At 49.0% G+C, this 27,510-nt stretch overlaps 1 protein-coding gene across 2 annotated transcripts in view; it reads right to left on the bottom strand.

Annotated features, from left to right (window-relative positions):
* Positions 1-3,524: 3,524 nt before the first annotated feature.
* Positions 3,525-27,510, bottom strand: part of PRKCE (protein kinase C epsilon) — a 497,287-nt gene continuing 473,301 nt past the window's right edge. Inside the window, exon 15 of one of the 2 annotated variants that reach the window (XM_019469455.2) lies at positions 3,525-6,762. In XM_019469455.2, coding sequence (XP_019325000.1) covers positions 6,616-6,762 — 147 coding nt within the window. In that variant the 3' untranslated portion in view covers positions 3,525-6,615. Of the gene's footprint in view, positions 6,763-25,264; positions 25,295-27,510 lie in introns of those variants that run through there. The other variant, XM_019469523.2, reaches the window with a different exon arrangement.

Genomic DNA, 27,510 nt, shown 5'->3' with positions numbered 1-27,510 from the left:
ACAGTTCTAGACGCTGTGCTCTGGAATCTTTATCTCCCTGACCCTTCACAACAGGACTTTGAGGTAGTAGGTCTTGTTATCGCCATTTGATGAATGTGGAAAGGCACGGTTGCCTGCCCAAGCGGAAAGAGCTAGAGCCAACCCTCGCTTGCTGCAGACTCTCTGAACCGATTTTTGTGATGCATTTCCCCGGGTTCTTTTTGGTGATCTCAGTAGCTGCCAGAGGGGGAGCCTTAGCTGCTCCCTGATGACCTCACAGACCATGTTCTGAGACATATATGGACAAATATTTTATTAGCAAGCAGGCACAGAATAGTCTTGTGGACATTCCGCAAGTTGCATGAAGTCCCAGCTCCGGCAGCCTGGGTGTTTCCAATAGGGCCTTGAAGCAAAGGTCTACCCAGGTCAAACGCCAGCCTGTGCCAGCCACAGACGAGGCTGTCTGTGGGAGTTAGGCAACCAAAGCTTTGGCAGAACAGCAGGGGGACACGGGCAGCTTATGGGGCCAGCCTACAGTGCCATTCCCAAGGGTGAAAGACAAACCTCATCCTAAGGTAGGTGTGTGTGTGTGTGTGTGTGTGTGTGTGTGTGTGTGGCAATTTTTTTATTGATGTACAATAGAGGGAAGTGCACCAATTGTAAGGGTACAGCTCGGTGAATCATCACAAAGCGAACCTAGCTCTTTGGCAGCTCCCAGCTCAGAGAATAAAACTTAACCAGCATCCCAGAAGCTGTTTCGTGGCCCCTTCTAGTCACTACATCCCTTCCCCATGAGGGCAACCACCCTCCTGATTTCTAGCGACACAGATGATCTGTTTTGCTTCTCTGCACAAATGGAAGCATGCAGTCTATACTCCTTTCTGCCTGGCTTCTTAGACTCTGCGTTATGTTGTGACATTCATCTGTCTTGTTGCACGTAGTTATAAGTCATTTGTGGCTATATAGTATTCTGTTGTGTAAATACTCCACAATTCATTTCTTATTCCACAGCTGCTAGACTTTTCTGTTGAGTCAAGGGTATTCATATTTGGCTTTAGCAGACTTTGAGTAGCCAAAATGTTTCATAGTGGTACCATTTTATACTCAGACCAGAAACACCCAAAGTTCCAACTGTTCCATATCCTTAACGAAACCTGATACATCTGCCTTTTGGATTTAGTCATTCTGGCAGGTATACAGTGGTATTGCACCGATTTAAATTTGCACTGCCCTGATTACTGGGGGAGGAGAAGGCTATTTTCTTACATTCTGTTTTTGTTTTTTTTTACTTTTAAATGCAGAGATTTGTCTTTAAATATCTTTGCCCATCTATTATCCCAAATGTATCACCAACATCACCTTTCTAACATTCTTTATGCTAGTTAACAAGCCACCATTTTCCTTGAGAAAATAGTTTCCTGGAGTTCCTTATGCTGGTGACAAGACCTCCAGGTGTCGATGGGAGATAAGAGAGCACATGCACTTGTGGTAGGCTTCTGGAAAAACTCTATGCGATCAGCTGTCTGTCGCTAGAGGAGGGATTCTGATGGGCACAGCCGTTCCATTCTTCAGGTATTGCTTACAAACAATGAGGCTAGAGTAAGAGGAAAGTAAGAAAGAGACTTCATAATATGACATCTAAGCCTTCTTTCCACCCCCATCTCTCTGCGGCTGTAAGTGCTATGACAGTGCACATCACGTGGCTCAGTCCTCTCATCACATGGGGATCTTTAGGCCACTGCTCACCCAAGTGCTGGACTCTATTCAGGTACAAGGAAATGGAGAAGGGGCAAGGTACTCATTGATCCTATGAGAAATCTGTTAGACTGGCAGGTTTTCAGTTCCAGGGCACAGCTGCCCAGACAGGCTTTCCTGAAGCGGTTCTGGAGCCATCTAGGCCTCGCCAGGAGACAGCGTTCCTCTTCCTGGAACAGACCTACCAGCGCTGGGCATTCTCTCCTGGAATGTGGCTAGCGGTGGGGAGAGAGGTTCCGAACCAGGGATGCTGCTCAGCCAGTGACTTTTCCTATAGCTTCAAAGTGATTTGTGCAGTATATAGATTTGGGAGGATGAGTTCCCTCATCTCTGGGACTTTGGAGCTGTCTCTTCTGGGCTACCAGGCAAGGGAGGCGTAGGCTGGTCAGATTGCATTCAGTGCAATGCTTGGAGAGGTCCTCCGAACTCTCTGGAATGGCTCCTTTTGTTTCTTCTGACTTTTATGTAAATTAATAAGACAGATAAGCTGGCAAGAGGTTTGCTTTTCCTTGGTCACTTACCTAGAAACTTACCAGCATCAAGGGAGGAAAATATGTGATGTATACAAGTTTCCTGTTGGGGTGGATCCGGGGGTCCTTTTCCTACATCTCCAGGCAGGCAGGCAGGCAGGCGACATTGCTAAGGGGAAACCGAGAGTACATTCAGGATGACATGCCATAGTCATTGGAGGGCTCACAAGGAAGCGCCACCCTTACCCCTGAGGATGACAGATGGTAAAACTGCAATTATTTCCACAACTTGGAAGGAAGACAAAGTTGTGGCTAATTGAAAGTTGTGGTATACTCCAGGGCGTACTTAGGAGTTTCAAATATTCTTGAAAAATCTGTGTCAGAGAAGGATGAGGAGGAGCCTTGCAGAACCAGCAGCGTGACATGAATGGAGTGGCCAAAAAGGAACACTCCAGAACAAAGGAGGAACCGGAGAGCCCAGGAGCCACCATGGTAGCCACGAACATTGGCCGAGCAGGGGCGGTGGGCACGCACTAAAGCTCAGAGCCCCAGTGACCAGTCGTGCTCCAGGACCAGCCTGCAAGGGGCCCCAGTCTTGAAGGAGTTTCCTGGACTCCAAAAGCCTGAAGTTCTGAGCGACTGGCCAGAACCTGAGTCCTGACGAGGCTTGAATGGGCACTGGCTTCAAGAAGATTCATTCGGTGTTTGCTTTGCTAGAAAGATAAGAATGAGGGTGCTGCCTGCTTTGCTTGTCCAAATTCCAGCACTCCCAGGCCGACTGCGTGCTTTCGCTCTGCGCCCAGACAGCCCAGAGCCACATCTGATCTACTCAGGCCCCCTCCATCTCGATGGTGGTAGTCCCAGAAGCACAGAGGCGAGGCTGGGGTGAGCCAGTACGGCCATTTGCATCCTTTGTGCATATTCTTCTCTCTTTTTTAATGTTTATTTATTTTTGAGAGAGAGAGAGAGAGAGAGAGAGAGAGAGAGAGAGAGAGAGAGAGAAAGCGGGGAGGGGGCAGAGAGAGAGAGGGAGACACAGAATCCAAAGTAGGCTCCAGGCTCTGAGCTGTTAGCACAGAGCCGGGTGCAGGGTTCGAACCCACAAACCGCAAGATCATGACCTGAGTCGAAGTCAGACACTGAACTGACTGAGCCACCCAGGCACCCCTCCTTTGTGCAGCTTCAAAGGGAAGGGGAAAGCCGAAACCGTGCCTAGGTTTCGGAATTTGGAATCCCTAATGTACAAAAGGCACAAAGCTTCATTGGTGCCACGCTGCCACTCCCAAAGAAGATAAAGAAATGCTCATTGGAGCCGAGAAATAAGATTTAACGCCATTGTATTTATTAGGTTCTGAAACAATACACATTCACATCCTTTTGAATACAGTACATTTGGCACAATAATGTTTACAATGAAATAACACTAATGAATGGCAAGAGATTAAAATTACATCCAGAAAGGAAAAAAATGTACAAATAAAGCATCACAATACAAAAAAACCCCTAAAATTGAGTACATTTTATATTTAGCCAGAATTATTTTGCACATAATTTAAAAAGAGGTAATTTTTTAGCCTTCTTTTTTTTTTTTAAAGCAAGAATGCATTTTTTTCACCTTTGGAGGAAAAAATGATGTTTCCACTTCACAAAGTCCATAATGAGAGAACACAGGAGAACAGCTATCCTTCATATATTTTTTGGCATTTTTTTTTTGCACTCAAGAGCTGGATAGATTAGAAAGAAATGTAATAGTGTGTCCGCTTCCTAAGCCTTGTGAAAATTGAAATGAAACAGTGAATACTCGAGGAACACACAAGCTTTTTTCTATAGACGACATGGGATTTGAACCCGCCTGTGAGAGAACTGATCAGCTCCGGCCCCAAGCAGGAGGCATCCCAGCCAGCCCAGCTTCGGTGCTGGAAGGGGGCATCTCTGGGCCAGGCACCCCGCGAATGACTGCCTGGAGCTGCCGGGTGGAATGTATTATTTGACTCTGCAGCCAAAATGCCAGTTGTCCTGTAGGAAGGGCCCGAGCCCTGCTGACATGGGAACGCCACCGGGGCCTTGAAGCAGGCCGCTCATCTTGCAGGTAGAGCTTGCTTGGCTGTTCCAGGTTCATCGTGGTGAAGGAAGCAGAGGAGAAACAGAGCAGTAGTGATGCAGGAGTATGATGGGCAGTATTGTCACGTCTTCTTAAAAACTGAGATGATGCCACCGTGAAGATGTTTCTGTGCTTGTACTCAATTCCGGAAGATAGTCTCTCTCTCCCCCAGTATGTCAAGTTACCGAAGAGAAATTAAGTTAATCTGTTCTTCTTCACTTCACTGGTACGCCAAACACACAAACTGATAGAGTGATAGTATTTCTAAGTCTCATAAGAACGGATCATAACTACACCTGAGTTTTTAAAAAATAAAGACAAAAGGAAACTGAATGTCATCCTTAGTAATAACAAAGGCTATGGCCAACCAGATGCAAATATGGACACCAACCTTCTATGGGCTCGAGCTGGTCACCGTCCAAGCTTCGAAACCACCATCGAAAACATTCCTTTCGCTTCCCCATCCCTCTTGGGGCATAATAGAGCACAGGAGAACTGTATGTGAGATTTAGTGTAGCTTACTATATGTTTACGTCTTTTGAAATAAACCAAAATGAAATAAACAATACAAAAGACTCCTCCCCATCCTCAAAAAAGAAACACACCTTATCTCTCGGTAACTTGAACCAATACGCGTACAGAGTATTGCACCTGGACATTATTGTAATTATTCTTTCATAGACTAAAGTTTTATAATATGCCTGAACATGCAGCAGTTGATACCTCTAAGTTCAATGAATTAATTCCACAGGCCTTGCAGCAAACACTATATACAAAAATCGCAAATGTACAAAAGGCAAAAAGCTTCATTGGTGCCACTTTGCCACTCACACGTATCTATATTTAGGGGCAGCCGGGAAATCCGCGTGCAACAGTTGGAATGGATTCCATTCCCTGCTAAAATCAGTTCGGTAAAATAGATAATCAAATAACCTCCGGGAAACATATACACAAAGCCACAGAGAACCCTTGGAAATCAAAGAATGTAACGCTGTTAGCATATCTACAGGAGGTAACATCACATCCATGAAATAGGGTCCCACGCGAGTTGCCATTTGCATGTCGCACAGAAACAAAACTCCGAGCACGTCTCGCCACATTGGCAGTTTGCAGATAAGTTGCTGTTCCGTCTCTGGATTCCCTCCGCATAACCCACGTTCAGCCTCATTCGGCTTGCTCCGAGAGCAGATATTTCATATTTAACTTTACATGTTTAATGTCTTAAAAACCACAACACAGCAGTACTACCAATTCTTCGTAGAAGTGCGCAAAAGTAACACACTGTTGCAGGAAATAAATAGAGCGTATGCTGGGAACTCAGAACGAAACTGGAAAGAGAATTTGGGAGTGAGTTTTCCTAGAACCTCAGGGTCTTGGCCATTGCTGCGGTGGCCTCTGTGTTCAGGCAGAATTTGAAGAATGAGCATTACTTGTTTTCTTCTCTCTCAATTCATCCAGCTCCCGTGTGCCACAAACCACAAAAACGCTAACAGCCTAAACCCTGGACAGTTGGTTTCTCATTGATAATAGCCCTTTAATATCTACCTGCGTTAATACTGGAATTTATATCTTTTGGCCGATTAGAAAGCCAATTTGGTGATATATTCTTCAAATGTTAACCGAGTTCAAAATCCGATTTCTTTTTCTACAAAGAGTGATTTCTTTCACGAGACACATGCTCTTACAACTTTGGCATGCCCAAGAGCTACAACCGAAGCAAGCCAGTGTTGGCCATTCTGCCGAACACGGGCAGCCAACCCATGCATCTCGTGGTGTGCCTCCACCACAACGCGCCTCGAGGGCACCCACCCCCATGCCGAAGAAGCACCTGTCTCTCCTGGACAGAAGGGCTGAGGGTGGCAGGCTCTCAAAAGTGGGAGCCTCAGAACCGAGGCTCTCAGAAGTGAGAGTGATTGGGCCCCTATGTCCAATAGCATGGCCAGACCCTTCTTGTTTGCTTTTCTTGTTGCTCTTTGAAGTAAAAGAACCGAAGCTGCCTCGCTGCCAGGAGCCCCTGAGGAGTGGAAACGGGCTTGCCAACAGACCAAACACGCAGTGTGTCCAGCCGACCGCTGACCCCATGCGATTCTGCATCACTGGTGAGACAAGAACCAAGAGTGCCTTCTGGTCCCCAGGTGGAAGAGGGAGGAGCCCGCCTGGGGTGAGGGAACACAATAAATAGAGGGTAGACGAGGGACTGGGGCTCTGGAGAACAGGACAGGCAGTTCAAGGCCTTCTGAGCCTCCAGAAATAGGACTCTTCTTGGCACCCTTTCCTGCAGCGTCACCAAACTCCACCTGGAACAGCTTCTCAGGGCATCAGGTCTTCGCCAAAGTAGGAGAAGCCTTTGAATTCCTCCTGGTTGATCTGCTTCACGATTGCTTCATCCACGAGCGTGAGGACAGGCTCTTCCCGGGTAAAGTCTTGGTCAAAGTTATTGACGTCTCTTTTGGTTTTCTGTGAGAAGAAAAGAGAAAGCACTGACTCCAGGCTGACCTTCCTCCCGGGGCCCCCCCACAGGGAGTGGGCATCACACCGACCAGCCTCTCACCAAAGCAGGCCTCTAGCTACTGAGAGAAGACACGGGGCTGCTCCAATGAGGTCACGACGGATGGCCCCAGGACCAGGAGGTGGCAGAGGACTTGGAAAGGAAGAATGAGTCCAGGTGAGAGGGAAGAAGGGGTGAGAGGGTATGATGGAAAAGCAGGGAAGTGGGATTCCCACAGACTGCCGTGTGGGGGTGGAGCACGCGTGTTTGGGAGCGTGGGATGCATAGCTCTCATCCCGTACTCCCCCTGCTAATCTAACCCTCTGGCTCCATCAAGACCTCTGTCCCTGTGACCCGGGGAACAAACTTGAATCTCTCTCCCATGGAGTCTCCAGTGGTCTTTCTTGTCTCTAGGTAGACCTCCATAACCTTGCCAGGTCTGCTCCTTATGACCTCTTCTAAGTAGGAGGATGAGTAGAGTGGGGGCAGGGGACCGTCTTCTGGGAAGCCTGCCTTGATCCCTACCTGCATCCACCACGAACCCTATTTTGTGCTCCTACATTCTTTCCATGATTATACTCGACATGCTGACTTGCAACGAGTTGTGGCTATTTGCCTTGCCCAAGAGCTCCTTAAAGGCAGGGGCCTTGTCTTACTCAACCTTGGGTTCCCTACAATAAGCATCTACTGAATGAATGGCCATGTGGAAGAACCCACCACTGCACTGACTCCCCAGCCCCGAAGGACCCATACCCAGTTAGAGGCTCAAGTTCCCGAAATAGGGCTTATGGTCCATGGGGGATGGAGAGCAGCAAACAAACAAATCCTGGCTTTTGGAGAAAAACATGGAAGTGTAAATAATATTCTCTCTGCCTTTCGGGACTTCCAGTTGATCTGGGAGCCAGTACTACTGTCTAGAACACACACTGCGATAGTTAGAAAAACTTCCGTGGAGAAGTCGGGACTTGGCTGGGACCTGAAGAATGAATTACGGTCGTGTTGGCAGAGAGGGGAAGAAGTCACCTCGGCAGGGAGAGGTGGGACAAAGATGGCGGGTGGGGAGGTGGGAACACGGAAGATGTAGAACAGGGTTCCCCGAGTTGCCCGGGGTGGAGTCCAGCATGGGGATGGAGGGAGGCAGGGTGAGTCCGACTGCGGAGGCCTTCAACGCCCGCCCCCCTCGCCCTGCACTACATGGCAAAATGCCCAGAGGATTGAAGGAGCTCCAGCAATACCCTTTCAGGTGCTGATTAACTGGTGTTACCCAGGATTAGTGACCTGGATGATGGAATAAATCTTGTGGAAAGATTAGCATTATTATTTGTAGGAGGAATATTAATTAATATAAGCTTTGTTCTGTGGAAACTAGTAACCTAAAAGATGTTAATAATACTCTATGAAAAAGGTGGTTTAGAGACAAAGCTATTTTTGCACCCTGCTCTTGGACGTTTGCCACATACAGTGGCAAATTAAAGGCTCTGAGATGTCATAGGGTCAAGAAACCTGGTTCACTTTGTTTAGAACAGCCTTCCTCAAACTTGACGTGAAACTTTCTTTTTTCCTGAATAGCTTTTTTTAAAAATTTAATTATTTTGAGAGAGAGAGAGAGTGCACATGTGCAGGGGAAGGGCAGAAAGAAAGAGAGAGAGAGAGAGAGAGAGAGAGAGAGAGAGAGACAGAGAGAGAGACAGAGAGAGAAAATCCCAAGCAGATTCTGTGCTGTCAGCACAGAGCCTGACTCGAGTCTCAATCCCATGAACCATGAGATCATGACTGGAGACGAAATCAAGAGTGAAACCGACTGAGGCCCCCCCACCCCACCTCAGGCACCCCTTTCCTGAATAGCTTAACATCCGTCTCAGATGCAGAGTTCTGCAGGACATGGTTTGGGAACTGTGGTTTTATAGTTTATAAAGCACCTGCCCATTTGTTTCCTTATTTGATCCTTAGAACAGGCAGATACTATTACCCTGATTTTACAGATGGAGACACTGTGGCTCAAAGAGATTTGGTGACCAGGGTCACCCAACTACTTAAGAGCAGCGTTGGATTCAAATCCAGATCCCTGCATGATGCTGCTTGCATAGAATGTCTAGAAAGCTGGACACTGGAGAAATGGAAAGACATGGCAAGGATCAAAGTCCACCCGGAGACATTCAGGCCAGACTGCTAGGCCTGGAGCCAGAAGGGCTTGCCAGTGGGTGAGTGTGGCAGGAGAAGCTGTGGGTCGGGGCGAGAGTGGGTAACCTGTACTGGGCGAGCTAGGCTGGGGGGAGGGGGCATGTGTTCAGACCATCCCAGGCTGAGATCAGAATCAGGAGGATAGCACACAGCAGGGATGACTGGATCTTTCGGCCACATCAGTCCTGCTTCGTGTCTTTTCTCTGGGCTTGAGCTGCATAGTTGAGTGGGTCTCGGAGACCTCAGAAGGGAGACAGAAGAGAGATACAGAAAATCCAAGGGATGGAAACAGGACCCGAAGGATGTGTGTGTTGCCCTTGAGATGAGGAACGTTGAAAAATCTGGAACTGTTCGGGCACTGGCCTTCCCTGTCTGCTTACTTGTTTGTGCTTCACCTTTTCAGTCATTAGTGTCCATGGAAACTGGCTTCATTGCCTGAGGTCGGCTGAGCGTAGTGACGGAGCTAGATTCCACAGGACGTCTGAATTTCATCACTCACTGACTGTGTACCAGGCAACCAGGTTCGGTCAGCACAGCAAGGGATGTCCTTCCCAGAGGACCTCTAGCTCCATTTCATGCTATTTTGGGGCACCACCAAGTCAGCTCTGGGCTCTCCAGGGGTCACAGAATCATGGGTGGCATTTCAGTGACGGTGCCATTCTTTAAGAACTCTAGAGAAAGACATACTTGCCTTGTCCGCCCCCTTATCCAAACTGGCCCAGGCCCTGGTTTCCTTGGAAACATTTTTTTTTAATTTTTTTTTTTAATGTTTATTTATTTTTGAGACAGAGAGAGACAGAGCATGAGCGGGGGAGGGTCAGAGAGAGGGAGACACAGAATCCGAAAAGGGCTCCAGGCTGTCAGCACAGAGCCCGATGTGGGGCTCGAACTCATGGACCGCGAGATCGTGACCTGAGCTGAAGTCGGACGCTTAGCTGACTGAGCCACCCAGGCGCCCCTCCTTGGAAACATTTTGAATGCATGTCAGTTACTCATTTCCAATTCAAGAAGCCAAGATCCCCACTATGTGCAATTCCTGACCATTAACCTTAGAGACTTGAGAAGTTTTCCAAAGCAAATATCTCTGGGAAACACCACTCCCTATTAATAGCATGTAGACAGCATAGCATCCTCAATGTGGAGGGGATTGGGCATTATATCCTTTATTCACCGATTTTATTCTTTGAAAAGCTGAGGCCTCCCTGTGAGCGAGCATACGACTCAATTCCAAGGTTCAGATGGACAACCCCCCAGAGACATTCCCCGTTGACCTAGATCCTCAGTCTTCCCATATGCCTCCCCTAGAGTCTAAATGTTATACTCTTAGCCCACAGTGTGGAGCCTGAGAGGTGACCCTGGGACCTCTTCAGTCTTTATCTCCTTCATGAAGCCCATCCTACATGCTTGTCCCACACTTAGCGGGGCGACACGGAGGAGGACAGAGAGCACTAGCTGACCTCTTATCTTGGTACTGCCCCTTCCTGGCTATATGACACTGTGAGGTCACTCTCTGAGATTTAGTTTTTTCATCTGTAAAATGGGGGTAGTGACAGGCACTCTATAGATTGCCTTGAGGACTCAATGAGACATCAGATGTTAGGTGCCTCAGTGCAGACTCCAACATGTAATGGGCACCCAATAAATGCACCTCCAAGTCTTAGCACCTGTGTGCCATGGGCACACATCATAGACAGCTTGGTTGCTACCCAACACAGTTTGTGTGACCTGCCCATTGGTGTCATGAGCTTCTCGAAGGAGGGACTGAGTCTTACATTTATCTGTATGCCTCCAAATGCTGAATGAGTGCAGAGCTAGGGTCTACCTGAACATCCCAGTGCTTTGTCCAGAGATTGAGATTCTTCCAATGGCACCTGACTGCCCTTGGGAAAAGTCCCAGGGTCTTACAGTCCTCTATTTCTAAGGCCCTTCAGGGTCTTATCCCCGCATAGCTCCCCACTGCTTCTGGGCCCTGCTGGACCATGAGGTTCTCTGGACTCACTGGCTTCCCCTGACTCCAAGCCTGTGCCTGGAACCCCCTCTCCCACCCCTGCCTCTGTCCCATGTCCTCATCACCCAGCTGAATTGCTCACCCTTCCCAACCAGGCTTAGATGGCCTTCCTTCAAGCAGCCTTCCTGTCCTTCCACCCCTCTTATGGGTGCTCCATCATCTCTCTCTCTCTCTCTCTTTTTTTTTTTTTATGAAAGAGAGCAAGAGAGTGAGCGAGTGCACTAAAGCAGAAAAGAAGGGCAGAGGGAGAGATAGAATCCTAAGCAGGCTCCACGCTCAGCACGGAGCCTGACACAGGTCTGAATCCCACGACCCTGGGATCACGACCTGAGCAGAAACCAAGAGTCAGATGCTCAACCCACTGCGCCACCCAGGAGCCCTCTCCTGCCTTATCACAGCCCTGATCACACGCATCCTCCTCCTTTCCACTAATCTGTGAGTTTGTTGGGGATGGGGACTGGGTTGAACTCACATCCCATCCCCATCCTAGTGCACTGCCTGGCACACAGTGAGTGCTCAATAAATAGCTGCTGAGAAATGAGTGAATGCACTGCTCTTGCTTCTACTGTATCCAGAGCCAGGTAAGTGCTCTGGCTTCAGGACCACTGGCAGCTGTTCTACCAGATGGGCTTTTCACGTCGGGGAATCCCAGGTGACGTGGCGAGACGGCTGAGGTCTGATCTGTGAGGGGTCTAGTGCGGGGCAGCCCAGAGATACAGGCAGACTTAGGCCTACTTCATGGGGTTTCCTCTCTGAGCAGCAGTCAGCTTGGGGCACTGGGGTTCCCTGATTGCTGGCAGGAGACCAACACAAACAGGTTCAACCAGGGTTTGGGAAAATTCCATCAAAGACAGATGGGCTAAGGGGACTTTATGACACTAACCCTTGTGGCTAATGTTAGAGGAAAATGACACTCCCCTTCCCTCTGGCATCCCTTCCGAGAGAGATAAGGTCTGGGATTTGAGAGGTCCGGGGCTGACTCTGGGGCAAGGGCCTACCTTTGGTATCTCCAACGGGGGAGTGAGGTAGGTTATGGAAACAGTTACAGGTCCCTCCAGATCCTTTTGAGAAACTGCAACGGAGAAGCAGAGCCACTGGGCCTGCCTTATAAATCACCGGAGGCGGCCGAGGGCTTGGGGGATCAGCCGGCTGTGGTAGTGCTTGGATCGCAGCACGGACATGGGCAGGCGGCCTGAATGCCTGCTTCCTGTCTGGCTGGCGCAATTCTTTCTCTCACTGTACTGAAGTCATAAACACCAGCTTTCAGAAGAGCCAGCGATTTCTGCTTCTGTCTTCATCTGATTACGAGATCAACAGATGACTTTGTTCTGAAGCACCAAGAAAACTCCCTAATCTCACCAGCTGGGGCATGGGGCTGGCTTTCATGTGGCTACGTCGCTGGTCCCTGCCCACACCTCTTTACCTCTTCCGGGCATGACGAGAGCACAGGTTGTCGTCACTCTGATCCACGCACACAATCAGAATGGGGGAGGGGGAAACATGCTGTCTCCACACAGTCTCCAAAATGCCAGCTTTTTTTGGTCTTGGGCCCACATCAGGTTCCGACTCCCTCTTCGGAGTTCCCTGACAGCCACCTTACCCAATCTCACCCTCCTCCCAGCTCCCACAGCACTTTCTGGATCATGCATTTGGCCCCTTCTAAAATGCTATGTGTGTCACAGCCTCCTCTCAGATACCTTAAGACACCTAGGACACAGCAGATGATGTGCAAATATTCATTTGCTTGAAATAATTTCATTCACCAGAGCAGTCAAACCCCAAATTCCTCCTAGCTTTGAAATGTCAAAATTCTCGCCTAAGCTCCACTTGGCTCTTTTACATACTTGAAAACAAAAAGCAAGACTTTAAATAATTAGGATGCTTGCTCTCTATTAAACAAATCTTTGTAGACACATATCTATTCATTATACCCCTACATTGTAAATAACAGCGTATATGTGTGTATGTTAATGCACCCATGCTTACGTGTGAAGTTAAATGAAATAAAGGATGTAAAACCGCATAATGCCTTGCCTGGCAAAAATGAGGGCTGGAACAGAATTTCAAGTTAACTATCATTTACCTAGAAATTGCTCCAAACATAATCTTCCATTCCTTTCTTCCCCTCTTGATCTTGTTAACTGCGAATTGGTCACACTTCGGGATTTTCTTTATAGAAATCAGAGCAAGATGTACGGGCTCCCCTGGCACTCGGCCGCCCATGGAGCTTTTATGGCACCTATCCTGCCCTGAGCCCTCAGTGGCTCCCTCCTTTCTAAAACCCACCTCCTTCTTAGCATGTAGTGGCCACAGCTGACCTTTCCACTCCTGACTCTGGTCTGAGCAATGCCAAGTGCTGTGGCATGACCTTCTACTTGGTAGGAACCCTCAAGTTAATCCGATGCCTAGTTCCATTTCTCAGGGAGCTGTGATAAATCGATGATGCTCTTAGTGTTACCTATCCAGTGTGACCCTATTATGGGTTGAACTGCATCTCCCAAAAAAGAGATGTTGAATTCCTAAGCTCTGGTATCTCAGAATGTGACCTTATTTGGAGGACATAAGGTCCATGCAGATGTCATCAAAGTGAGATGCAGTCATGAGGGTGGGCCCTCACCCAGTGTAACTGGGGTCCTTACAAGAAAGGGAAGTTTGAACAGTGACAGACCTGCACAGAGGGAAGCCCACGTGCAGAGACATGGAGAATGTCACCTGAAGAACGGAGATGTTGCCACAAGCCAAGGAATGTCTGGGGCCACCTGAAGCTGACAGAGGCAAGGGAGGACTCTCCCCACCACCTCTAGGCTGTGGGGGCGCTAAGGCCCTGCTGGCAGCTTGATTAAAGACTTCTCCTCCCCAGAACTGTGAGATGATAGGTTTCTGTTGTTCTAAGGCACCCCGTTTAGGACACTTTGTTTGGGCAGCCCTAGGCAACTGATACAAATGTCAATCTTCTGAAATAGATTGTTTTGAATCCAGATGTAATCCTTTGCATTTGACTTTGATTTCTTCTTACTTTGGTGCTTATTTCCGGCTTGTTGAGATAATCATAAATAATGATTTTGTAACTTACTTCTCTGATCTCAGTCTGTTACCAACAAAGTAGGGATAATAAATATGCCTAGCTTGCCGAGGGCTCTATGAGAGCATATAAGCAAAGCTCATGTAAACGTGAAAATACTATGGGAATATAATGTTAATTCTATCATCCATCTTGTCTGCTATATCCTTCGACTCTGTGTCATCCTAAAATATGACTGGCATGCCTCCCATTACTCCAGTAAGACATGCATAAAAATACCATGTAAGGCAGGCTCAGGCTTGGACCCTTCTGGCCTGCCCTCTACAAACGGCCCTCTTGCAAAGCCAACATCCAGGCACCCCAGCAGACTTTGGGGGCATTATGGTTAAATCCACTGTGAATTGACCAGCCAAGGTCACTTTTTAAAAAATGTTTATTTATTTTTGAGAGAGAGCACAGGTGGGAAAGGGGCAGAGAGAGGGGGACAGAAAATCCGAAGTAGGCTCTTCACTGACAGCAGCAATCCTGATGTGGGGCTCGAACTCCCGAACTGCGAGATCATGACCTGAGCCAAAGTCAGGTGCTCAACTGAGCCACCCAGGCACCCAGGCATGGTCACATTTCCCATCTTGTTCAGGAGGATGATATCAAAGACTTTCAATTGCTTTGCTGGAATAAAGACACCTAACGCTGTTGCATTTCTCTGGTCTATTGGTCTAGAAATGAAGTTAATTGGCTCCAAGTGATTACCATTTTCCCCCAGTGTTCACAAAGTATCTTTTCATAAAAACTTCTAGAAATTGCTTTAACAGCACCTACCTCCAAGTATCCCAAATCTACATTTTCCCTATTTTTGAATACGGGGAGACTGTCTGCCCATCTCCCATCGCTTGGTGTCACTGCTGGATTCTGGAAATCCAAATTACCAAGTAGTGGGCACAGCAGATTTTTTAGTAACCTGACATGTAGTTCACCTGGGCCTAGACCAGTGACTGCACACTGGACCGCCAGGAACTTTACATAACAGTGATGCTGGCCCCACATCAGAGATTCAGTGTCACTGCTCAGGGATCTGGCCCAGGGAATGGCCTGTCCTAGCTCCCCAGGTGAGCTTTATCAAGTGCAACTGATTTGCATGTGACTTTGATTTCTTCTTATTTTGGTACTTATTTCTGGCTTGTAATGACTTATTTCTCCCTTGGAAATCAGTTAATCTTTACTGGGTTTTGCCCTAATCTTTGTACTTCTAAGAGACTTCTCTTTGGGGAAAAGTTAGAGACAAGGTAACAGCCTTGCTTTTTGTCACTGGTAACAAAGCAGTTCTCCATCCTGCCTGTGCATCAGAAACAAAGGGAACCTGGACAAGGAGCCCTGGTGCACTGCTGGTGGGAACCCAAACTGGCCGTGGCTGCTCTGGAAAACAATGTGGAGCGTCCTCAAAAAGGTAAGAATAGAACTACCCTGTGATGCAGTAATCACTGCTGGGTATTTACCCAAAGAAAACACTAGTTCAAAGGGATACATGCACCTCTAAGTTTACAGCAGGGTTATTTACAAGAGCCAACATATGGATGCAGCCCAAGTGTCCACTGACTGATGAATGAAGAGGTCATACACACACACACACCCACGCATACTGGAACATTACTCAGCCATAAAAAGGATGCAATCTTGCCATTTGCAATGACGTGGATGGAACTAGAGAGTATAATGCAAGTGAAATAAGTCAGTCAGAGAAAGACAAATACCACATGTGGAATTTAAGAAACAAAACAAGGGGAAGAAAAAGAAAAAAGGGAGGCAAACCAAGAAACAGACTCTCAACTCTAGAGAGCAAACTGATGGTTACCAGGGGGGAGATAAGTGAGGGTGAAGGAGGGCACGTGTCATGATGAGCCCCAGGTGAAGTAAAATAAAAACTTAAAAAAAACAACAAAAAATCCAACAGTGCGCCCACATGGACACTGGGCCTTGCCCCACACCTCACTAATTGGACCATCCAGGGGTGCGGCCCAGACCTGTGTATGTTTTAAAGCTTCCCAAGTGATCCCGACAGGCAGCCTGACTGGGTCCCTCTGTGTAAAGGAGCAGTGGGTCCCTTTCTTCCTTCTTTTCCTTGGCAGTTTCAAAAGGCCTTTTTGTGGCTTAAAAGCCTATGTAGGGCTGTAGTTGCTGTGGATTTGGCTTCCTCTCAAGTCCACACTGTATATTGGCATTCCTTCTCAATTTCATGCCCTCCTTTCCTTATTTGATATTAGCCTTTATAAACTGGGACATCCAAGAGCTCACTGGGAAGCATATTGGTGTCTCCAGGTGCTGCCTCTGAGAGGCAGTGCTGCTCAGTAGGTTAGCACGAGAGCTCTGTGGCCAGACTGCCTGGATTTCACTTCTACTTCTCTCCAGCTTTGCGGCTTTGGGCAAATCACTTGGTCTTCTCTGGGCCTTACTTTCATCATCTGTAAAATGGGGATGCTGGTAGCCCTCCCTGTATATTCGTTATAAGGAGTAAGTGAAATAATACATTTAAGTGGTGAGAACAGCACATGGCATAGAAGAAATGTGAATTATTAGCATGGCTTCCTCATCAATATTTATCACAACTATATGGTTAGAACAAACAGCACTGTCTTTGGGATGATCCTTGAGAGCGATTTCTACTTGATCTTGGTTCACAGAACAGTCACTATTTCACCTGGACACCCTGGGTGCTTTCTCGTCCCCCCCACTCTGCTATACAATTAACAGTCTGCTCTCAAAAGCTAAGAGCCACATGTGTGACACTCCCACAAAGAACATTCCTGATTTTTTTTTGTCTTCCTGCCTTTGTTTTTCTTTCCTCATTTTCACTGATATTATATTTAGAGTATGTCCTTTATATATCCTGGTGGGCCATCTTTAAACTTGCAAGAATAAAGCAAGATAAGAAAAACAAGAAGAAGAAAGAAGACAAATTTTACTTTTAGCGCTGCTGGCTGTGATGTCATCTCTCCTCTGTAATGAGCAGGGTGTGAGTGTGTGTGTGGGGGGGGAGCTTGGGGAACTTGGGGCTGTTAGAGACTGGGGCACGGTGGGCACCACACAGTGATGACCCCTGTAGGAACAAGACCCGGGGCTTCCAGGGCTTCTGAACGTCAAGAAATGCTCCAGTCACATTTTCACATTAGGGGTCCTAATTTTTATTTTATTTAAAAAAATTTTTTTTTAACATTTATTCATTTTTGAGAGACAGAGCACAAGTGGGGGTGGGGCAGACAGAGAGGGAGACACAGAATCCGAAGCAGACTCCAGGCTCTGAGCTGTCAGCACGGAGCCTGAGGTGGGGCTCGAACTCACAAACAGTGAGATCATGACCTGAGCTGAAGTCGATGCTTAACCAACTGAGCCACCCGGGTGCCCCAAAACCCACAGAACTTTAAAAGGAGAGCCCAAGACACCACTCCCTGGAGTCCCCTGCTTAACATGGTCAAGTGGGGGAGCTCATGAAGGTGATTTTCAAAGTCGCTTTTGCCTCTAAATTTTACAGCTCAATTATTTTTTTAAGTTTATTTATTTTGAGAGCGAGAGCAGAGGAGGGACAGAGAGAGAGAGGAAGAGAGTGAATCCCAAGCAGGCTCTGCACCGTCAGCACAGAGCCTGACACGGGCTCAAACCCACGAACCATGAGATCATGACCTGAGCCAAAACCAAGAGTCAGACACTTAAACAACTGAGTCCCCCGGGGCACCGCATACAGCTCAATTATTTTAAGTAAAGTATTTCAAGCAAGACTCTTAACCTGGATTTTCACTCTTAAAGCAGGGGTGGCAAATTTTCTCCAAAGGGCCATACAGTAAATCTTTAAGTTTTGTGGGCCACAGGATCTCTGTTACAATCACTCCACTCTGCTGTCGTGGCTCAAAGGCAGCTGCAGACAGTTGCACAAGTGTGGCTTTACGTATGGACGCAGAACTTTACATATGGATACTGACATTCGAACTTCATATAATGTTCATGTGTCATGAAACATTCTTCTTCAACCATTTAAGAAAAATGTAAAAACCATTCCTAGATCGAGGGCTGCACAAAAAGAGGCAGTGGGCTGGATTCAGCCTGTGGGCCAATTTGCAAAGCCTTGTGCTAGGGAATGGACTTCAGGGCTTCCGTGAACCTCGTACAGTACAGCAAGTTGTGCATGTGGAAACATCTCACTGCAGCAGATTCTTGAAGGGGCGGTGATTTGATTGCTAAGAACCACAGATTTGAAAGTTTCTCTTTGAATAAAGCCTGAATCTGTCCAACGTATGATAACTCTGAGTAATCCACATAGAGAAGAAAGATTCTCAGGACATGAATTGTCCCCTTGGACCATGGCGGGGGTTCCCCAGCACGGGGCGTTCCCTCTGGTGTATTCAGTGCTCTGCAGGAAGGCTGAAGCGACTCTCTGAAAATGATTGGGAAAAGTCCCCCGGACACAGACTGTGTATCTGAGGCTCTTTCCAGAAGGTTCTTTTAAGGCCAGGTGAAGTCATTTGTATCAGTCTTAACTCCACAGACAGCATTTCTTCATTCCTTTTAGGAAAGGAGGCATTTCTGTGTGGCTCTGAAGGGTGGTACTTCTACCTGCTCGAACCCTTCGGGCCTTCCAAAGTCCACCCACATGCACACCTTTGGCTGTGACAATTTGATTCTAAAATTTGGTGACAAATGCATAATGCATACATTTCAGCCAAGAGTCATTTTGAGCCACGTGGCTAGGGAGAAGTCCTCATTGTATGGTGCACACGGGTGCTTGATGACATTCAGTCTGGAGTTTATAATCAGCCTGGAGGTGCCTCGAAGTGGCCTGTGAATCTTGGCTTCCCAGAGAGGCAGGCATCTCACCAGCGCTTCCTGGCTCAGAGCTGGGGCCTTGCCAGCTCCCGGTTAATTAAATGGACCCTGCTGCATCCCCAGAGGATGGCAAAGTGCAACGGCTTTGTTCAAAAGGTGAGCCTGCCCTCTGAGACCAGCAATGAGAATAAGGGAGAGTCCACTGCCCTCTCAAAATGCTGTAAAGGAGTTCTGAAACCATTACTGAGGCCACAAGGCTTCCATTCTGCCACTAAAGACAGGGTCTGGTGCTGCCATGTGGGAAAGGAAATACCCCTTGTATCAGTTCCCTTTCCTGGGGAACCATTCCCAGCCTAGGCTGGTCCCCCCATACCCCTCGGTTGTCCCGTGCCTCTCTTTCCTGGTACTCCTCATAACTAGCGCTAAATAATGACGCACTGGGCATCTCTCTTGTATTCCTAGCGTCGTCGTACAGAGCCTGGCACACTTGTTTCCGCACATGAAAACCTCACTAAAGCCCACGGATGGAGGTTTTTTCAGGTGCCGGGCTCTGCGCTAATCGTTTCCCCTGCCTGATTCACTCTTGCTCACCCCCACCCCAGGGGTAGCGAGCACCGCCACAGACCCCACTGGAGAGACTGGGAAACAGTTTGCCCAAGGTGCAGCCGGGACTGAATTCAGGTGTCCTAACACCAAGGCCCATGTTCCTGACATGTGCCGTCCTGCCTCCCTCTGAGAGGCATCGATGCGTTCACGTGCGCGATGGGCTGCTGCACGGAGCCCAGCACAGGCACGCTGTTCAGAGCTTTCCACCAATAGCCTTGTTATTTGCATTACAAATGCACACCTGCAATCTTCCCTGTACATGAAGCCACCGTCCCCACTACAGCTCATGGGGTCATTTCTTAGACATGAGGAGCGAAGAGGGGCCTAGCCCTTCAGAACTTTTTAGTATGACCAACAGTAAGAAAGACATTTTGTCTATAACCTAGTGCACATCACCTCATCCCATCAGCCCAAGAAATGATTCAGCAAGCCATAGTTTACCTAGATTGCATTCTGTGCTATAGTCTGATATTCTACTTATTCTTTAAAAACTTTTTTTAATGTTCATTTATTTTTGAGAGAGACAGAGTGTGAGAGGGGGAGGGGCAGAAAGAGAGAGGAAGACACAGAATCTGAAGCAGGCTCCAGGCTCCAAGCTGTCGGCACAGAGTCCGATGCAAGGCTCGAACCCACGGACCGTGAGATCACGCCTGAGCCGAAGTCAGACGCTTAACGAACTGAGCCACCCAGGCGTCCCATGATATCCTACTTATTCTATTCTGTTTGATTCTACTTGACCTGACCCTACTCTACCCTATCTTAGTCTTTATTACACTTTTTTCTTCACCTGACTCCTTAAATTGACTTCACACCCTACTGCTGCGGAGACCCTGAAGTAGGGCAAAGGGGCACTCAGTCAGGGTGTCTGGAACTGACAACATGCGGAAAACCTGGGTGGATAGCCAGCCATAAAAAGGCTCAGGAGGAGACAGCGCCCTACATGCTGTGGCCCGCCCGAGGCCTGAGTGCCCGAGCTGGGCTCTGCAGGGAGCTGGCCCCACACAGCGGGACGTGCCGCGGCAGGACCCGTGCCCGGTGATGCATCAGGAGCCCGCGTTCTCCAGCTGAAAGTGGGGAGGCCCACAGCGGCAAACCTGGCCCCATTCCGCTTCTAATCGTGCAGCCCTTTTTCATGTAGCATCTACTTTTCAAAGCAGTGTCATGGTTGACGCCTGTTGGGTTGACATCTATCTAATTCCAGGGACTTTTTGGTGCCCAAAGAAACTTTTCAATCTGGTCCTGGCAAAAGCCCTGTTTCTCCACTCACCAATACCACCCCCCTTATTTATGAAAATGTTCTAGATAGAAATCAGTTCTCTTGGCCCAGAATTTATTGTTGCTCTGCCTGCTGGCTTTGAAACGGGAACTGTAAACACCCGAATATATGCCTCTCAAGTCAAGATGAGGTCACCCACCTCTCCTACCATTCAACACTTTCAGGTTTCCCAATGCAGGATCTTATCATCCTAAATTCTGAGGCATAAACTGGAACAGATCTTGGGCCATAAAAGGTGACAAGAGAATTTAGAGCTGGAGCTAAGAGAGAAGTATTCTCTGGAAAAACACTGTCGACCTATAGAACTTATTCATTCATTCATAGTATATGCTACAACACCTACTACGTGCCAGGAGTTGCTGAGGATGCTGCTGTGCACAAAACAGATAAAAATCCCTCCCCTGACAAATTAACCAGAGCAGGCTAGTTGTTGGTGTTGGGTGATGGGCACATGGGGATTCTCTCCACTTCTGTACATGTTTGACGTTTTCCATAGTAAAAAATTGAAAATGTAGTTCCTAAATCTCACACACATGGATGCTGAGTGAAAGAAGCCAGACACAAAATCACAAAACAGCACACACTACACGGCTCCATATATATGTGTGTGTATACACACACACACACACACACACACACACACACACACGAAACTCTAGAAGACACATCTACTCTCCAGTGACAGAAAGCAGATCAGGGACTGCCTTGGGGCACAGGGCACCTGGGAACAGTTTGGGATAGAGATCTTCTTTCACTGTGCTGGTGTAACATGGTGCATCCATTTGTTAAAATGCGTCAAAATGCACATTTTAAATGGGTTAAATTTTATTCTATGTAAATTTTATTATAATAAAATTGATTTCCAAACACCTCCAATCCCTGCCCTCATAGGCTGTAAGACATTTTAGGGATTATGTAAGTCCCTCATTTTATAGGAAGGGAGCAGAGAAATTCAGTGATTTGCTCCGAGTCTCAAAGATATAAAAAACAGACGGACCAGCACCCAGCCCTGTCCAGTGTTTTCCTCTTAGCTCGTTGCCTCTGATACAAAGCGGGGGCTAAATTCTGGAATCTCATGTTTTGGGGTGACTATATTCTGAAACTTTTGGTGGATCACCCACATCCCAGGTGCCTGGGTACCTGTAGCCTGAATCTGCCATGCCTCCCCCAGGAAGACCACCTGTGGTTTCCAAATACTGGCTAAGATGCGGGAGGGGTGGGGAGGAAGTCTGGCTGAAGCACCAAGTCAAGGTCTGCTTTATTTCCTGAGTCATCGCAGTTGGTAAGCCCCACTGTGGGCTTATCTTCCCATCTCCCTACTCAAGGCAAGTATCATATCTCACTGTCCCTGCCATTCTTGACCTTCTTCCACACCTAGTGGGGCTCACACACCTGACATTCAAGCTCTGTGCACCGATAAAACCCCTTTGGGGATGGAGTAGGTCCCAGAAAGAAGAGGCCAGAATAATGTGGGGGTCTGAGTCCCGCAGGCCGGGATCACCTCGCTCTGAGAGTGAGGCTGATGTGGAACTGTAATGATGTGCCACAGACCTAATGTGTGTTTGTCAAATCCCAGAATTCCAGAAGAATGTCTGAGTGTCGAGTTTAAGCTAAATCCAAATCTGTTACCATCCACTATCCTGGCACAGACAGTGGGGAGTAAACAGGGCACTAATGCCCCCACCCCCCAATGCAAGCTGGGTTTCCAGAGCTTCTTTCCTCCCTGATAGCCAGCTGTGCCCCCTTGGAGGCTGGTGTGGGTGGGGAACACCCCCAACCCCTTGGTGCACAGTCTCCCTTGGTGTCTGCACCCCTCAGAGAGCAAATGCTGGCTGGAGGCCTGGAGGCCTGAGCCCCCCACCTGGGGAAGGTTTGAGCTTCTATCTGCTTCTACTTCGATGCACATTATCCAGCCTGGGACCACTGCCTGTCTTTTCCTGGCTGCCAGACCACCACCCCGGGCGGGACCTTCTATGAGACTGCAAGTGGCCAGTGGCTCCTGTGGCCCACAGAGGCCCTGCCAGCTGGCCTGTCCAGGGAGGCTTTCCTCTTCACATCACCTTTCCTCCCTGCCCCCTAACCTTAAGAGGCAAACCCCAAGACCCCTGCCCTGAGTCAAGTCCTGCATTTTGTACTGTGCCTGGTATTCCCCAAGCACTTTATGTTTGAGGCTCCTCCGGCCACTGGAACCCCTCAGGATGGTAGCATTCAGGTGATTCTTCTTCTTTCTTTTTTTTTTAAATTTTGTTTAATGTTTATTTTTGAGAGACAGAAAGACACAGAGCATGATTGGGGGGTGGGGTGCAGAGAGAGAGGGAGACACAGAATCGGAAGAAGGCTCCAGGCTCCAAGCTGCCAGCACAGAGCCTGATGTGGGGCTTGAACTCACGAAATGTGAGATCATGACCTGAGCTGAAGTCTGACACTTAACCAACTGAGCCACACAGGCGCCTCTATAGGTGATTCTTCTTACGTCAACCAGCCTTCTCCCCTACAGCTTCACAGAGGGTACAAAGTACATGCTCACTAAATTCCCGCTGAAAAGACCTGACGTGAATCCTGCCTTGCCCTCCCCTGCTGCCATGCCTCTTCCCGGTAGCTCTCTGTCCCTAATCCTTTTTGGCTTTCTCTGCCCAGATCCAGCTCCTCCGGAGAACCTTCCTTCCTTCAGTCACACACAGCCCAGTAGGTCCCACACTCCCCGGCAGGCTGTGTGTGTTACCTCAGGTGCTAGTGGGGTGGGGAGGAGATTAAATTCAATATACACTAGTTCGATGAACCCATGAAGGCAAATCTCAACTGAACAGCTATGAAGTTATAAATGAAAACTTCGGAGCTTACAGAAATGCCCAGCCCAGGGCTCAAATTCCTCCCCTAGGGTAGTGGGTGGGAGCACCAAAGTGATGTGCAGGTCGGGCTATAGGAACGCTCCTGCAAGCAGAATTCCCAGACAGAGAAATCCCTTGTGCAGAGTCAAACATGCCCCACTGAGGCTGTTTAGCTTAGAAACACTTGGGAACCCTCCGTGCTCCTACGGCCACGGTCATGGGGTCTCATCAGACTGCCAGCACTTTAGGGCTGGGCTGCACGGCTGTGCTTGGCAAACAAGACCACTGAGGACAGGGGCAGGGGAAGTAAAGGTGGTGGCAAGCTCACACCGTAAAAGGGGGACAGACCCTGCAGGGAAACTTGGGGTTCCTCAAGGGGCATTAGGGCCAGGGTGAGTCTCTGTCTTGCCGTATCTCCTGTCTCCCTGTGCTCTTCCATCCCAGACCAGGGGCAGGGCCGGAATGAAACTCCAGAAGGCTCTCTGCGGGGACTGGATGGTGCTCTTTGCTAGTCCTCTGCCTTGCAATGGCAGCTTCCCCGACCACATGGTGTCATCCCTCATGTGAACCCCTGGCCTCTCCGGGAACTGCGCCCTCTCTAGCCCCCTTGTCTTAAACCCCCGGGGTCTCCAGTACTGTCAGCTTTAGCTCTGTCCTAGCACCCGCTGTATCCCAAGGAATGTGCTAATCACTTCACTTGATTTGCTTTTCACTCCTCACAGACATTCGACGTGGTACATACTACTATCCCTGTTCTACGGATCGGCTCACAGGGACTCGGAGAGGTGAGACAACTCTCCCAAGATCCTGCAGTGCTAGTTGGAACCTGGCCGCCTCTGATTCCACAGCCTAGCCTCCATACACCGCACTGCCTCCTTAGCTCTTGATTCCTGACGCGAGCGGGAGAAGGAGGGGCTTTGACAGGCTGGGTGGGGATGGTGGCTGGAGAGAAGAACTAAAATTCATTGGGAATCTACAGGTTTATCTAATCCTGTTCATAATTTTATGAGTGGATATTTTTATCCCTATTTTACAGATAAGGAGCTCAGGCCCAAGGAGGCCAGGGGTCTGCAGATGAAGTGAACTCCCGGGCTTACACGGCTAACCCACGACAGCAATTTTCTTCCAACCCAAGTCTCTCTGCGGTCAAAGCTGGTACCGGTCCACTGTGCCATGTCACTACCTGGGCCAACTGCCAGAAACAGCTTCCTGGACATTTCCCATGATGCCCTCTAGGCCCGGACTGGTGTCCTGGCTCTTTGCAGGACCTTGCAGCCTCTTGGAGACGAAGGGCTCCCACTCTGGCCTGGACACAGTCTGGGGGGATGTCCTCACTGATGTCTCTAGGCACTGGCCGGGTCCCGTCCCTGCTCTGCTAGGTGGAGGAGGAGGACAGCCTTTGCTGGTCACCTGGGACTCTGTCTTCATGGGGCCCACTAACAGGTGGTCTCCTGGGTGGGTTGACGAGCTTCAGGGGAAAGGGTTGCCTTTGCCTGCTCAGCAGGGCTTCTCCTCAGGCTGCTAAGTTGGTGAGGTTGTGAGGGTCTCAAACCCACTTCCCGGTTTTCTCTCAGCACAGCCCGGTCATGCAGGAGCATGCAGGAAAGGCCTCCCTCGAGGGTCCCGCCATGCAGTGTGGACGACTGGATGGAAACAGATCATGAGGTTGGAAGGGCCTCCATGTCACCGGGCCTGAGAGGGCTCACCTACCTGGACAGACTCCCCATTCAGGAGGCCTTACCTTAAAGAGGGACATTCACACTGAAGCAAACTTGAAAAGAGAGAACACGTACACAAAGAGAAGTTTACTTGGCCGGCATTTCCCTCATTGCCCTTGGCTTTCACTGAGGATAGCTAGGTTTCTGGGGAGGCAGATCTCTCCCCCCTCCACTGGCTTCCCCCAATTCCAGCGCTGGAGCCCTGGGAGCCATAATCTCGGAGCCTAATGCTTTTTGGGTGCAAGAGGAGTGCCCAGAAAAGAAGCCTGGAGCGAGAAAATACCTCCAACATCCGCATGGGCACATGATGCCGTTCAAACACACCGAACCCATCACTCTGCCCTCTGCGGTCCCCAAAGAAGGTGAGCTCACCAGTAACACAAAAGCAAAATGTGCTACATTTATTGGCTACTGGATGATGCCATCACCTTGGAACTAAATCCCCAGTGGGACAGATGAATGAACTCTATGCCGGGAGATTTTTTTCCAGCATCAAAGGCCTTGGCTCCAGCCTTACTGGCTTCTCTAGCCCCCCAACCGCTGCTGGGGTGCCTGCCACCCACCCTGTGTGCCCTTGCCGTGAGGCCAGCCACCTCCAGAAATCGATTTGAATACAAGGGTGGCACAGAGTCTTTGGTTTGGTGTTGACGGCACATCACTCATGCAAAATCAGTTGCAAATGTGGGTGGCCAGAGGGTAGACAGGAGGAATATAAAAGGGAAAGTGAGGGCGGGAGAATACAAGAGAGTTGGCAGGACGAACGAGACGAAATCCCCACATTGAAGCAGAGGCCACTGAAAAATGTCCCGAGGTGGGGATTAGTGCAAATGGGCCTAAACCTGAAGGCAGGCAATCCAGTCAGACTAATGACAGCTGGTGAGTCAGGGCAGGGGTTAGACAGGGAGGCTCAGGCGCGAGGGAGCAGAAATCTAAGCTTAGCAAACCTCTCGAGAAGGTAAAGGCCTGGAGGGGACAGCAGCCACCTGAGGTCTGTGAGGGAACTGGACCAGAGGCCAGCAGCCAGCTAGGGATCTGGACAATCTCGGTGAGATCTTTGGAAGGACGAGGATTCCTACGGAGGGGATAGAAACCAGGCCTGGGAACCTGCCATATCCTCAGCCCCTACGGGGGCGACTGAGCCAACCTAGTCTTCAGCAGAGCCAGCCTGGGCAGTGTACAGGTTTGCTCTCCCACCACAGGCTGTGCCGTGGAGGAGCTTCATCCCTGCCGCGGGAGCGGGAAGAGTCCGGAGATGCAGAAAACATACCACGGAGTCCTGGCTCTTCTTAAGCCCTGGTGCCTGGATGACGTGACCTCACCTGGCCTCACTCCAGCACCTCCTACCAGACAGAACCAACTCCCTCCTGAATCAAGACAGGCAGGACACCCCCAAGGCCCTTAGACTCGGTATGGCCGGCTCATCCAGTGGGGTGGTCGCTATCCGGCTGTTTTCTGGGGGTGGCGGCATTTTGCTGTGATGTCAACAGGACGTGGGTAGGAGCTAGTGGAGCTAGCCCAAGACAAAGGAGCCCCAGGGTTCCCTCTGTGACTGAATGCCCGGGGCGGGGGGTTGGCATGAGGAGATTAGAGGGTTTCTGTGTATCTCGTTTCACTGCCTTCTAAAACACACACCCCGTGTCTTCTTGAGGCCATCGCCAAATTGCAAGGCTCACACACTTGTCCTCTCCCTTCTCAAGGAGGCTGTCTGTCTCTAAGATCCAAGAAGCTCACACTGCCCTGTCCACTTCTTCCCAATGTCAGGTTCCAAAGCAACTTTCCTTCCTCCCACTGTCACACCCTTTCCTTCTCAGCTCTCCTCAAAGGGCATCGATGTACCCTAAGGTTATGTGACACCCTCAGCTGGCGGACAGCCTATCTTATGATGGAACCCCTCCCCTGTAAACAGAAGGTGACTTCTGTGGGATGCACTTCAGCCCCCAGTGTCTCTCCCGTGACCACTCATGGGTGGCTATCTATTTTGCCTGTTGGTAACTGGCCCTACTTACAGAGCATAGCCACCCCCACTGCTGGTATCTGAGCCAGGAGGGCCTGGCTACCCGTGGTTCCCCCAGGGTTAATCCTGAGTTAGTAAGAGGTGGGTGTTGGCTTCTTAAAACCTTGTGTGAGTTACACATGGGTCTTGCAAGGCTTTCAGACACGGGAACTAGAGTATGTTTGTCACTGTGGTGGGCTTGAATTCAACTTAAAATTCATTTCTGCTGTGAACAAGCCCACAGAGGACTCAGGGTGGTACCATCAACATTTTTCA

This window comes from Panthera pardus, unplaced genomic scaffold, assembly GCF_024362965.1.
Source record: "Panthera pardus isolate Hobbes unplaced genomic scaffold, ASM2436296v1 HiC_scaffold_25, whole genome shotgun sequence".
NCBI lineage: Eukaryota > Metazoa > Chordata > Mammalia > Carnivora > Felidae > Panthera > Panthera pardus.
This window is presented reverse-complemented; position numbering and strand designations above follow the sequence as displayed.